Raw genomic sequence first — 13,009 nt, forward strand, 5'->3', positions numbered from 1 at the left:
ACATGTACAAATTGTCAGGTCAAGAAAGTTTCTTGTATTTGAATATGAGAGACAGAGTGATCTCATACGTATTTAGGCACAGAGAGAAAGAGAGGCTTCTAACCTGCTAAATTGTGAATTATCAAATCCAAAGTAAAAAAGTTTAGATTGCAATACCACAGGAGCGTCAAGATTTTCCCTATCTGAGAGAATGCTTTGGTTGGTTGTTGGAAAGTGTCCATGCTTGCCACATACCCAAACAGTGGTGACAGAAAAGTACCTAGGAATCCCAGGCCGATATAGTAAAAATCATGGGAGAGTGGGCGAGTGCCCGCTCTCCCGGCGCGCACATAGGCCACTCTCCTGTGCGCGCGATTCAGTAAATAAAATTATTCAAATTAGGGCCTGTGGTAAAAAGAGGAGCTAGGGACACTAGCGCATCCCTAGCACCTCTTTTTGGACAGGAATGGCGGCTGTCAGCGGGTTTGACAGCCGACCCTCAATTTTGCCGGCGTCAGTTCTCAAACCCGCTGACAGCCACGGGTTCGGAAACCGGAAGCCAGCAAAATTGAGCATCCGGTTTTCAACCCGCGAGCCGCGGGCCAATTTTACTTTTTTTTTTTTTTTTTTACTTTTTGATTATTTTTAACTTTTGGGACCTCCAATTTAATATCGCCATGATATTAAGTCGGAGGGGGCACAGAAAAGCACTTCCCCGGCGCCGGCAGAAATTAACGCCAGCCTTTGGGCTTGGCTGCACATTTTACTTACTGAATCGCGCGGGAATAACTAATAGGGCCATCAACATGCATTTGCATGTTGCGAGCGCTATTAGTTTCGGGGGGGTTGGACGCGCGTTTTCGACGCGCTGTTACCCCTTACTGAATAAGAGGTAAAGCTAGCCCTTATTCAGTACTGTATCGGCCTGAATGGTGCTGGTGGGAGCAAGCAGAGCCCCAGTGTGCCATGAGAGGTACCTTGGGACGCCTCCGGTTTGAAAGGAGTAATAGAAATTGCACAATTATTTTTTATTTCTTGAAACATTTCAGAGACTGGGCAAGAGGGTGAGCAAACTAGCAGAACACGAGAGAGGGAAGAATCTATAATGCACAGTATCTGTCTTACATACTTTATCCCAAAGCACCCTAAAGGCCCGGATAAGGTCCCACAGTGTTCATGTGTACAGTGAAAAAGGAAAAACGCGACGGAAAGCAGAGACGAGAGTCAGTTGGATCCCACAGATCCTTCCAGACTTGTTGAAATTTCACAGCACTTGATTGTGGGCAAGTATCCGATAATGTAAATCATTCCAGCTCTCCCCATAACCCGGCGTGCTGTGCGTACAAGCTTCCAGTCCGATGGTGAACAAACAATGTCGTCACCAGGGAGGACTCTAGCACTCTGCCTTCGCCTCTTATCAGAAGTTCAGACCAAAGTTCATTAAATTAATTAATGAGAAAACTTTACAAAGTTGGACAGAACCTTTCCTGAACAGCTACAGAATTACTCTCCCTTTCAAAACCAAATTCTCTATAGTGTATGTATATACCATGACCTACACTACCACATAACACTGGAACGCAAGTAAGCAAGAAGGAGCAACAATCTGTCTGTTGTCCATTCAGGTCCCAGTGCATTGCCTGTGGCAGAATTCCCAACTTTCTAACCCGCCTGCTCCCCCTGAAAGCACTCACCAGGTTTGAAAAGCTGTCTGATATCTCCACCACAACCTAGCCCCACTCCATGTATGGCTGAGCCAGGTCCAGCCGTTCAAAAGTTAGGGGAATGGGGGTGCACGCATGCACACACACACACATACACACACACACAGAGTCAGCAGAATAATTATCTGGCAAGTCTCTCTTCCTAACGAACCAAGGTTACAAATGGAAAGCTAGTATTTTGGGGCAGGTTAGAGCAATGGTCCCGTCCCCCCCAGAGTGTCTAATGCTTATATTTACATATAATAAAAATAATAATTAATAAAATGTATCTACTTAAGCGCTTCTTAGACACGTACCAAAATTACCCCAAGTACTTAGTGACAGTACAGGATCACACACAACCATTTGTAATCCCAAAATTCAGCTTTTCAAGAATCTCTTTCAAGAAAACCCACAGGTGACTCGTAGATACCAATAATCCAAACCCCCCCCCCCCCCCCCGCAGAGTGGGGAGCGCAGAACTGCGTGGGAGAGGTGCAGGACACCGAGGCGAAAGAAACAACAGTAAAATGGACCGGTCAATTATTCAGGTCCCTCAGTGGGATTCTCCTCAGGATATCCATTCTTTTCGGCGGGAAATGGAAGAAGACGCCCACAGCAGGTCCCGTCCCCCCCCCCCCCGCACCCCCAAGTCACAAATACTCACAGGAGCAGAGAGCCAGTGGAAGGAGTGCGCCGGTCGTCTGTGAGGGAGCCTGGCTGGATCCCTAGGGTGCTCTCAGAGGCCCAGTATGTTTTCCCTCTGGGCTGCAGAGCACTAGAATGAGGGGGCGGGGGCCGAGGACGGACATGAGCTGGGCGATGCGATGGGCCAGGCAGCGGGCTGTGCACAGCTGATAAGCCACTTGGACCGTGGGTTACAGCAGGAATTCCAAGAATCTCTCTTCGGTGATGAACATTACCCTGGCGTTCATTGCTCTCACCATCTCTGCCTCCCAGCACTTTACTTTAAATTCAACAAGGACTAAGCATCCGCGCATCAGAGGACCCAGGGAGCGCGCAGCGCTGGCAGCTTAAAGCCCGCTTAAGCGCGCCAGCAGACTCGCAACGGAGGTGGCCCGGCGAGTCATGTTCACCTGGGAGAATGCTTCGGGCGTACCCTGGGACGAGAGGAAAGACTGGGACACTTCAGAACGCAGGGGTGAAAATCTCTTTCCACACTTAGGGTTCTGTACACCCCCCACCCCCCACCCCCCCTAAGGATCCGCAGCTGTCCTGCTCACTGGACTGTCCTTGCTAGTTGATCCGCTTTCCTGCCACTTACCCACTGTGCCCTGGCACCGGCACCACCTCTGCGGCTGGCCCCGTTCCTGGTCTCTTCTACGTACTCAGAGATACAGCAGGTGTGTCCTGTGCATGAGGCGTCTTTCAAAGTTCAAACCCCAGCACACATGCTCCTTACTAATGAGGAAAAAGGAAGGTGCCCCACCCTCAGACAGAGGGGAAAGGGCAGCGTTTCAAGGCTGGCATCTGGTTTCGCTACTCTGGTACCTGATAGGGACAGACTGAATGCCACAAACTGCGGCTTCGGTGGGGAGAGCAGGTTGTGAAGAGGTTCCTGCAGAAAGCTGGAGTCACCGTGCCCAGAGGCCACCGATGCAGCAGATACATTGTAAGCTCCCCCCCCCTGGAGTGGGGAGCACCAGTTTACCCAAGATGGTTCTCTACCACCAGTGCCCTCCACCACTCTGTGCAAACTGGGCAGCTGAAAGGTCTGACTCCTGAGCCCATTGTTTGAATTATCAGGCAGGCTGCTCACCACCTAAAAATGTTGCTAGCGGTAATTTTGTTATGGTTTTGACAGTTGCTTAGTTTTGATTGTAAATATTACTATCCTTAACATTAGGTATGGGGTAACTTTGCATGGAGCGGCAGTTGCTGCCATGGGAAGCTTGCTGGGCAGACTGGATGGACCATTTGGTCATATTCTGCCGACAATACTATGTTACTATGATCTGGCTCTAGCAGCGTGGGGGTCTGTTGTGCTTAGCGGGCTAGGATGCTACAAGGATTCTTTGCACCTCAGCCTCCCTTCACAAACTTGTACAAGAGCAGAAGTTATGTGGGATTGACCCCTGTTGTCAGCTCTTACCTGTGCCCTTTGTCCCAGACTGACACAAAGGACTTGCCATGGTGGAGTATATTTTAAAATCCCTCCCTGCTATCATTCAGCTGGTTCCTCTAAGGGGAGCCAGTCTGAATTATTTAAATTCTTTTATTTTTGTCTTAAAATATGATGATTTCTGTATTGTTTGGGTTTTATTATTTTATGTTGTATTTATTTTATTATTAGAAATTTATGATTGTTCTTTTTAATGGATTGCCGATTGGGTAACATGTTTTATCAAGTGGAATATTAAGTTTCAATAAATGAAAATGAATGAATGAATGACTTCCAGGGTTCAGGGGATGAGCAGGAGGAGCCCTGCAGCCTGCCAGCTCTGTGCAGCGACAGAATGATAGACATTCATCCACAACACACAAGCAGACACCGTCTGTGCCTTTTCCACCTCTTGCTTTCTTACGTCCTCTGTGATAGCTTCTGCCCCTACCTCAAGCAAACCCTTACACCACCTGCTAGATAAGTAAAAGACAAAACTCCCGCAAGGGCTGTGTTCAGGACAGGTGTGGGTGTTGTGCAAAGATGTGCCCCATTTCATCCTAGCTTCCTGCCCCTGTTAGCATATAGTGCCCTGGGGTTCCTCTTTTCCACTGTCTCATGGGCAGTTGCACATCTTAGGTGTAAGCAACAGGTTACAGCCATTCTCTCTCCAGGCCCTGAGCTTCCCTGCCATAACACGATGAAGCTGTGCTGGAGGTGGGGCCAAGAAGACATGGACAACCAGGGAGGGCGCTAGAGCTCAGGATATTCCTAGAACCCTCGCGTCAACATAATGGCTCATAGGATCCAGATGACAGGACTCATGGAATTGTTTCCTCTTCCTTTAGCCCTGGTTTGCTTTGTTTATGGTTTCCTCTGTGCAAGACACAGTCACCTTCTTGAACAGAGCATGCTGAGCCCTGAATTTTCTGGGCTCAGCATCTCCAAAAGGGTTTCTTTTGCACATACCATGACAAGAATGAACGTCATTCCTTAAACCAGAGTAGATTGGCTACAATGTCAATTTCTGATTTAGTGCTGATGCTCTTCCTAATACATGCATGGGGCCAAGGACATCTCCCGTCTGTCATTCACTGAGGGAGGGGTCTAATGATCCTGTCTGCCCATGTTACACTGGTGCAAGAGCGGGGTGTCCCTGCTACAGAGTGAGACTGGTGGGAGAAAGGTGGTGAAATCAAATGCAAAGCATGGAGAGAAAGGATGGGAATGTGGTGCGGGAGCATTATAGAATACCGGGTTCCAACACTCACATTGGTTTTGTCTCAGCATTATTGTGATACATTATGAAATGCTATTTAGATTAAGAGTAAAAGAGGGCGAAGAAGAATTGTTGCCAACTTCTGCCCCTTTCCCTGTGACCCATGGAACCAGTGCTGCCCCCCTCATCAATAGCAGAGCTGGGGTCCCAGCACTTCTAAATACCGCTTCCAGCCTCTGGTGTCTCTCTCTCTCTCTCCAGTGCAGGAGAGACAGAGAGATGCCAATTAGCAGGAAATACATTTAGAAGGGTTGGATCCCCAGCTCAGCGGAGGGGGGGGGGGGGGGGAGAAGAAGGCTGAGGCAGGAATGAAAGGTGAGAATGAGGAGGGGGTCAGAGATGGAAGGCAAGAGTGAGCTTGCGGGTGGTGGCAAGAGTAAAGCTGCTCAGTTTCAATCTCCGCACAGGGCAACAGTTTAGCCTAGAGAACTGGCGCTGAGGGCTGGGCAAGTAGAGGGACAGAATTCCTAGATCAGCCCCTTTCACTAAGGATGACACTTAGCTTGCCTGGCCGACTCCCTTTCAAGAGCTTCCGGAGGCCAGGCCAGGCAAGGCAAAATCACTTCCATGATGCTTACAAGTTCAGAAGAGGCCAATATCTGGTCCTGGCAGGAAGAGTCAGGATCCCAGCATTGCATTCCCCAGGCAAAGTCTCTGGACCTAGGGGTGACCAGCTGACTGCCCTTCTGCAAGACAGGTAGATCCAGTCCGGCTTTTTTTCCATTCCGAGTTACCTGTAGGGATACAAATCCATACGTGCAATGCAAGAAACCAGGACTGGACTGCTCAGATTCAAGCCTAGGAAGCTTCCCCACTCCCTACATTCTGTATCTGCTGCCTGTAGCTGGGCTTTACAGCTTTTAATTCATTTCAGAAACTCCGACTTGGAGAGGTTTTAGCCAATCCTATTTTAATAAAACAGAAAATGATGCTTTGGAAAAGAATCTTAATTTGGTATTTATTTAAAGAGAAACTATAGCATCAGCTTTTCTCACTGTGGAGAATCTAGCAAACTGATTGCTAATACCCAAGCCCTGTCTTACATTTATTTATTTTTTATTTTAGATTTATATTCCGCTTTTCGCACTTTATTTTTTCAGCACTTCAAAGTGGATCACATTCAGGTACTGTAGGTATTTCCCTATCCCCAGAGGGCTCACAATCTAAGTTTGTACCTGAGACCATGGAGGGTAAAGTGACTTGCCCAGGGTCACAAGGAGGGACAGCGGGACTCGAACCCTGTGTGGGGTAAAAAGCAGAGGCAGGAGGCAGCTGTTCACTGATTAAATGACACCGTTTATTTGCATATTCAGGTATATTACAGTGAGCCTAACTTCAAATGCCTTGTCACAATGAAACAGCACAGGAGAGCAAGAAAGGGGCAGAGGGAGAAATACGAATGGTGTTCAATTTTACATACAGGACAGGTGGGACTCGACGACTGTGCACACAGCCTTCCCATGCTCTCCGTCATAATCCCAGCGCTGCCACCCCCGCTTTCTCTCCTCCTGCGGCGGGTCACAGCAGGAAACCTCTGTAAGCCACCAAGCCATTCACTCGTTCCATCACAGCTGTACCCGACCCCAAAGGGTGCAAGAGTGAACCTGTCTCCCACAGCCCGAGGAGATGGATGGGGGGTGGGGGACATACAGTTTTAATCTCTGAGGACTAAAAGCCAAGGGGTGATTTCATAACACTAGTGAAAGGAGGCAGGGGGGGGGGAGGGGGGAGACTGATCCCATTGGTTCCCCTGCTTTGGGGTCCTCTATAAATGACGTGCGAGGGGAGGGAAAGCTGGAGATATGTCATACTGTGGATCTGTCCGCCTTAAGTCTGGGCAGGTGTAGCTGGCTAAGCCCCGTCAGAAGTGAACACTGTCTCCCCTCCCCCCACCCAGTCCGGGGTTTGGCCTGGCTGGTGGTCCCAGATTACCACTTTGGCAACTCTCATTTCCCATTTTGGTGCGTCCAAATAAAACCAGTGATCCGGGATTCCAATGGCCTTCTCTTAACAGACTCAACTCTGTTTATTTAATTTTTTTCAGATTTATGGCGAAGAACCAATATTTGAAACAGAATATTCTTTTTTTCATACCGAATATGTAATATTCGCAGTGCAAACACTGTCGGGCTCACATCCCTATCCTGACAGATCGCGCTGGAGTCTCACTCATTCCTCCCGTCTCTGACCTCACAAACCATGCTGGATTCTACTCATTCCTCCCATCTCTGACCTCACAAACCATGCTGGATTCTCACTCATTCCTCCCATCTCTGACCTCACAAACCATGCTGGATTCTCACTCATTCCTCCCATCTCTGACCTCACACACTGCATTCTCACTCATTCCTCCCATCTCTGACCTCACAAACCACACTGGAGTCTCACTCATTCCTCCCATCGCTGACCTCACACACTGCATTCTCACTCATTCCTCCCATTGCTGACCTCACACACTGCATTCTCACTCATTCCTCCCATTGCTGACCTCACAAACCACATTGGAGTCTCACTCATTCCTCCCATCGCTGACCTCATACACTGCAATGGAGTCTCACAAAATTCCTTCCATCATTAACCTCACACACCATGATGGCATCTTACTCACTTCTCCAATCACTGATCTCATATACCATGGAGAATGTCTCACCCTTCCCCCATCACTAATCTGAGCACTGCAAGGTACACCAAATACCAGAGAAAATTTTCAATTTTCTGTATACCTGGAATGGATTTTCTGCCAGTGGAATATGTATAGCAGAACATGCAACAATACATTAGGCATGTTGCTTGCGCACTGCTCTCAAGATTAGTCAGACACCTGGGTCAGGCTCAGTGCTCATAGGTAGATGCCAGCGGAAAGAGCAATCTGCAGGGAAGGTTGGGCTGCAGACTCTTACTGGCCCTTAATCTGCAAAATATGGAGGTGTGCAAAACATCATCCGGAGGAAATCTCTATGGGTTGGAGCCAAACATCTCTCAAATGGGCCCAAATACTTTTTCTGCAGCAAGAGAAAAAGGCCAGAGGTTGAACCTCTTCACAGATAGTGGTCATTTACTCAGCTCAGGACTTTTGCAAACGAGAGGTGGTTGTGTGCACAGATCCCATCTGGGCAGCATCTGAATGAGATTTTTGCCCATAGACTTGCATTGGGAGATGCTGGGTAGATGTGATACCATCAGTGGTAATACAGGGGTCTCCTGGTACATATTTCCCTTGTTTCTGGGGGAAGAATTTCAGCTCCTTCCGTGCAGGTTTTAAGTAGACGTCACCTTCCCCTACTGGCTAAAACTTAAACCCATTTCTCTCCGGCACGCTAAGGTTAGTCACTGCTCTGAAAAAGGAGCCTGCAGGAGCCAATGGCCTCGTGAGTCCAGCTAAGGAGAAAAAAAAAAAGTCACAAAAGCCTTCTGAAGAACTTGTGCCCAAAAACGATGGGAAGAGGTCAGCCCAAGGACAAAGCCTTCTTCATTAGCCATTGCAAGGAGTTCCGAGGTATAAACGCCGGCGACCACAGACAGACAACAGCAGAACTAGGAGAGAGACGTCAAACAGCGGGGGCTTGCTCTGCGCAGTCAAAACCTAAAATGCAGATCTCCCTTACGCACACAGTAACATCTCTGAGCTGCACCGTGCTGGTGGTAGGAATGGGGGGAAACAATCGCCGTACGTGGCGCTACTGATTGTGGGAAGGGCTAGAGCAGCGGTACGTGTGGATCCTGAAAGTGGGATGGGCCAGGCTCCTGGTGAGAAAGGGGAAAGCAACAATGAGAGAGAGCAGCAGTACATGGGATGGTGTGGGGGGAAGGGGGAGAGCAGCAGTACATGGGACGGTGAGAATGGAAGGCCCAGCCTGCACGGATGCTGCCCACGCCTGGTGCTCTGGCAGCAGGGTGAGATGGGACCGGGCCAGGCTTAGGTAATGTAGAGCTGGTAGGAGTGCAGCTTAAGTCACGGAGTCCGTCCGCCCCCTGCACCCCCACTACTCCAAAAAAAGGCGGAAAAGAAATGGAGAGGGTGAAGCTCAGTGGGCAATAAGGGAACTCTTTCCACCGTTCACTCTGTCTTCCCTTACAGTCCCATCAGCCGTTGAGTGATCAAAACCACAAGGAAAAGATCTTCTCTCATATTTATCCAATGAACTGAACTGAAAGAACGAGACAGAGGAGAGGATAAATCGCACAAGCTGGAAGCGAAGACATCGCCGGCACTGAATGGCCTGGAAGTCCTCAACATCCGCTGAGCCGCTGCAACAAAGATTCATGAGCCCAAACATGCAACAGTGAGCAGAGGAGTGTAATGGTCTACCAGCCCTGCAGGGAACTGGGCTACCAGTTTGCCACCTCCTGCAGGGAATTGGGCTCCTAGCCCACCATCTCCAGCAGTGCTGTGATGCTGATATTGAACACTTTACAGACACGGCATCCCCGTTATTTTAAAAAAAGTGTGTTTCTGGCATAAGGAAAATCCCGTGTATTTGAAGTTTGTGGACCTTACATGTTGTGGAATGGGAAAAGGTCTCGTTGGGGGGGGGGGGGGGAGGGGAGTATTAGTGGGGTCTGGCTGTACAGTGGGTGTCAGCACTCTCACATCACCGTGCAGCACTTGCAGCGATGTTTCTTCATATCCAGATCCTGTTCCCCGCCCTTCGCATCCCTGTCGTTGGCCTCTGGCTTCTCCCCGGCCGCCGGCTTGCCTTCCTTCTGTGCCAGGATGGTTGGCTCGGCCGTGCTCCCGTTGGGTGGGGCATGCTCCTTGCTGTCCGCACTTGCGGCTTTATCTGCATCCTCAATCACCACCAGCTCAGCTTTGATGGTGCCCTCTAGGCCCAGGACCTTTTTGGTTTCATTTTCATCCTCCACGTTCTGGTAGCCCATAAAGATCATGGTGACTGGCTGCTCCTTGCTGGGCTCTGCCCCTTCTTGGGTGCCCTGAATTTTCGGGCTCTCCGCTGGCTTGGCTTGCACGCCTGTGATCTCCTTCCTTGGCGTCTGTTTCCGGCTGGAAGGCGTGTCGTTCTTAAAGTCTTTCACGTCTCCCTTGCCCTTGTCCTCCCCCTTCTCGATTTCACTCGCCTCGTCGGCTTTATGAATGAGATCCTCCACTTCAGACGAACTGAGAAGATGGACCCCATTGTGCTTGACGCTGTCATCTACACGGACCTCGTGAACCACTGCAAAAAAATAAAAGAAAAGAAAATAAAAAAAAGAAACTCTGTTATTAGTCATTTTGTATAGCGCATATCGGATGTATGCGGTGCTGTACAATGAGACAGAGCTTACAATCTAAATAGGACAGACACTCAACAAAACAAAGAGGCTTTGAGTTAAAACAGGAAAGCCAAGACATATATACATGAATGTTCATATTCACAAGCTCACATAACAACACACCCACATACCCATATCCCCCATACACAATCACATACTCGTCTCCCATATACAACACACACTATCCCTCCACACAATCACATCCATCCACCTCACACACACAGCCATCCCCACGCCCCTATTCCCCCTGCACACAATTACACACAATCACACTATCTCCCACACACACACACCCATCCCCCTGCACACAATTACACATACCCTATGCCCCTCACACATATACTGTTCCAAATCAAACACTCACACACGCTCTCATCTCCCTCACACACACACACACTCCCGCCAATTACAATCACAAACACTCATACATATACCCCTCTAAATCACACACACCCATCCCTACACATAATCACACACTCCTACCCCCCCATACACAATCTCTCTCACATACACATATAATCATGCACACACACACCAATTCCCTGGGAAAGACAGCTTGCTTTTCTCATATGGTTCAGCAATTGATAATCCAGCTTCTCACTAAATCTTCCCTGGCTGTGAGGACCCACTATTGCCTAGGGACCTTATTCTCTCTCTCTGGCTCAAGATGAAAGTTTCCTGCAGAATGGCTCCTGGCAGAGATTTCAGGAGATACGCTGGCCCCAATGAACAGCTTCCGTTCTCACTACAGAGTGGGTCTTGGCTTCTGCCCCTACCTTTCAGCTCATCCTCGTACACCTTGACCCCTTGCAAGGAGAGGTCCTGAGGGAGCAGGGTGGTGCTGGACAGGACCTTGGTCTCCCCTGTGACTTTGTCCTTCTCCACTGTGATTTCCACTGAGTACATGGCTGAGATACAAAGAGCACAGGGATCATTAAACACCAGGCTCCGCGCCCCTCCCACCCCATGCAGATCTTCCGATTTGAGTGCTCAAAGCAAGAGCAAGCAGCAAGCATGGGTGGGCGGGATGGAGAGAGGGGTGTTTGCGGGGAAGACAGGGAGCTCAGGGGGTGAGGTGCCTAGACCCATTTAAGCAGATTGGAGCAGCTTGTTGCAGCGAGCCTGCGACGCCCCCCTGGAAGTTTTCGACCCCCGAGTCTGGCTAATCCTCCAGACTTCCCCAGCCCTCCACAGCGCCCCCTTGTGTGGCCTTTGTGCCCCTTTTATAGAACAAGGCAAGACCACTCAGCTTCCCTTATCAGAGGCTGAAAGGAAAACAATAAACTTAAAGTGAGAGGATGGCCTGCAAAAGCAGGAGACCGTAAGTCCGCAAATGCTACAAGGGGGAAACCCCCACCCAGGACTGGATAAACTGGAGTGGCGATGGCTGTGAGGGATGCATTATGTTTCAGACCTCCTGCTGGCCAGGTGAGGGGTCACTGGAACCCCTCGACTCGGGGAACGTTCCGGGAGCCCCAAGATCGCGCGAGACGAGAACACCACCCTCGGTTCCCAGGGCCTCTGCCTTTATATCCCGGATTCAATGGCGGCGGCTCAGGCTCAGGCCCAGGCCGACGGGCTCTGCCTGCCAGAAGTCACAGCGCTGGCGCCGCGCGGAATCATTGACACCGTTACAGCGACCTCAGGTCGAGGACAGGGAGGCGATTTTCTGAAAAGCCTCCCGAGTGAGGGAGGGGTGAACACCATCCTGCTGCTGGCCCGGAGGGTCCCTGTGCCTGGGACAAAGAGACGGAGATGGTGGAAGGGAGAGGGGGGCTGGGCGAGGAGGCAGGAGGTCACCAAGTTTATGCCTCTCTTCCTTTGCCAGTTGAAAAGATTCATTGTTTAACAGAAGGGAGTGCGATTGGGGTGGGGGGAGGGGGTGTCGGTAATTGAGGCAGAGCGAGGGAGGGGCAGGAGAGGAAGGGAAGGAGAAGACGGTGGGTGAGGGAGAGAGGGGCAGAGAATTAGGCAGCCGGGGAGGGAGAGGCATCTGTTAAGCAGTAAGAGGGCAGGGAGTTGGGGCAGATGTGGAGAGTTAAAGGGATAAGATGTATGTTGTTTGTTGTTTTTTTGGGGGGGAGGAGGGAGGACACTTGAGCTTTTCTGTCACAGATTATCCCAGTCCAAAGCACAGCTGAAGCTGTCTTTTGCCTCAGAGCTAAGCGATGCGGAGCAAAAGCAAAGGACAAAGATCAAATTCATTACAAAGCAGCTCTCCCTGGCTGTGCTTCTTCAAACAAAAACAATGAAGGAAAGGTGAGGTTCCTTCTAAAATGCATGACTGAAGGAGAAGGCCCCAGCTCGGGGTCAGGCCTGGGACCCTCATCACTGAAACTCTCAGGGAGGTGCGAGGCAGGGACCTGTGTTCTGCCCTGGAGTGAGTACAAAACTTGGTGCAGTGGGGACGACTCAGAACCAATGTCAGGACATATTTCTTCACGGAGAGGGTGGGGGATGCCTGGAATGCCCTTCCGGAGGAGGTGGTGAAAGCAAAAACAGTGAAAGAATTCAAAGGGGCATGGGATAAACACTGATGATCCCTAAAGGCTGGAGGACAGAATTGAAGAAAAGAGAAGCATGGGAGTAACTGGCTGGTGCAGCAGTTACTACCTTTTAACAGAAGGAATGGAGATTACTACCCTTAACCAACAA

General features: G+C 49.9%; 2 protein-coding genes across 6 annotated transcripts in view; both read right to left on the reverse strand.

The window, feature by feature from the left end:
• LOC115097651 (A-kinase anchor protein 2-like) overlaps positions 1–3,221 on the reverse strand; it is a 42,365-nt gene extending 39,144 nt beyond the window's left edge. For 3 of the 4 annotated variants that reach the window (XR_003858307.1, XM_029613584.1, XM_029613581.1), the window contains exon 1: positions 2,350–3,221. The gene's annotated coding sequence lies outside the window, so the exon portion shown is untranslated. The remainder of the gene's footprint in view (positions 1–2,349) is intronic. The other variant, XM_029613583.1, reaches the window with a different exon arrangement.
• Positions 3,222–6,358: 3,137 nt separating this feature from the next.
• PALM (paralemmin) overlaps positions 6,359–13,009 on the reverse strand; it is an 81,455-nt gene continuing 74,804 nt past the window's right edge. The window contains exons 8-9 of one of the 2 annotated variants that reach the window (XM_029613585.1): positions 11,131–11,262; positions 6,359–10,257 (exon numbers count right to left, since the gene is read on the reverse strand). In XM_029613585.1, the coding sequence (XP_029469445.1) occupies positions 9,671–10,257; positions 11,131–11,262 (719 nt within the window). In that variant the 3' untranslated portion in view covers positions 6,359–9,670. The remainder of the gene's footprint in view (positions 10,258–11,130; positions 11,263–13,009) is intronic. The other variant, XM_029613586.1, reaches the window with a different exon arrangement.

Source organism: Rhinatrema bivittatum, chromosome 8 (genome assembly GCF_901001135.1).
Source record: "Rhinatrema bivittatum chromosome 8, aRhiBiv1.1, whole genome shotgun sequence".
NCBI classification, from domain to species: Eukaryota; Metazoa; Chordata; class Amphibia; order Gymnophiona; family Rhinatrematidae; genus Rhinatrema; species Rhinatrema bivittatum.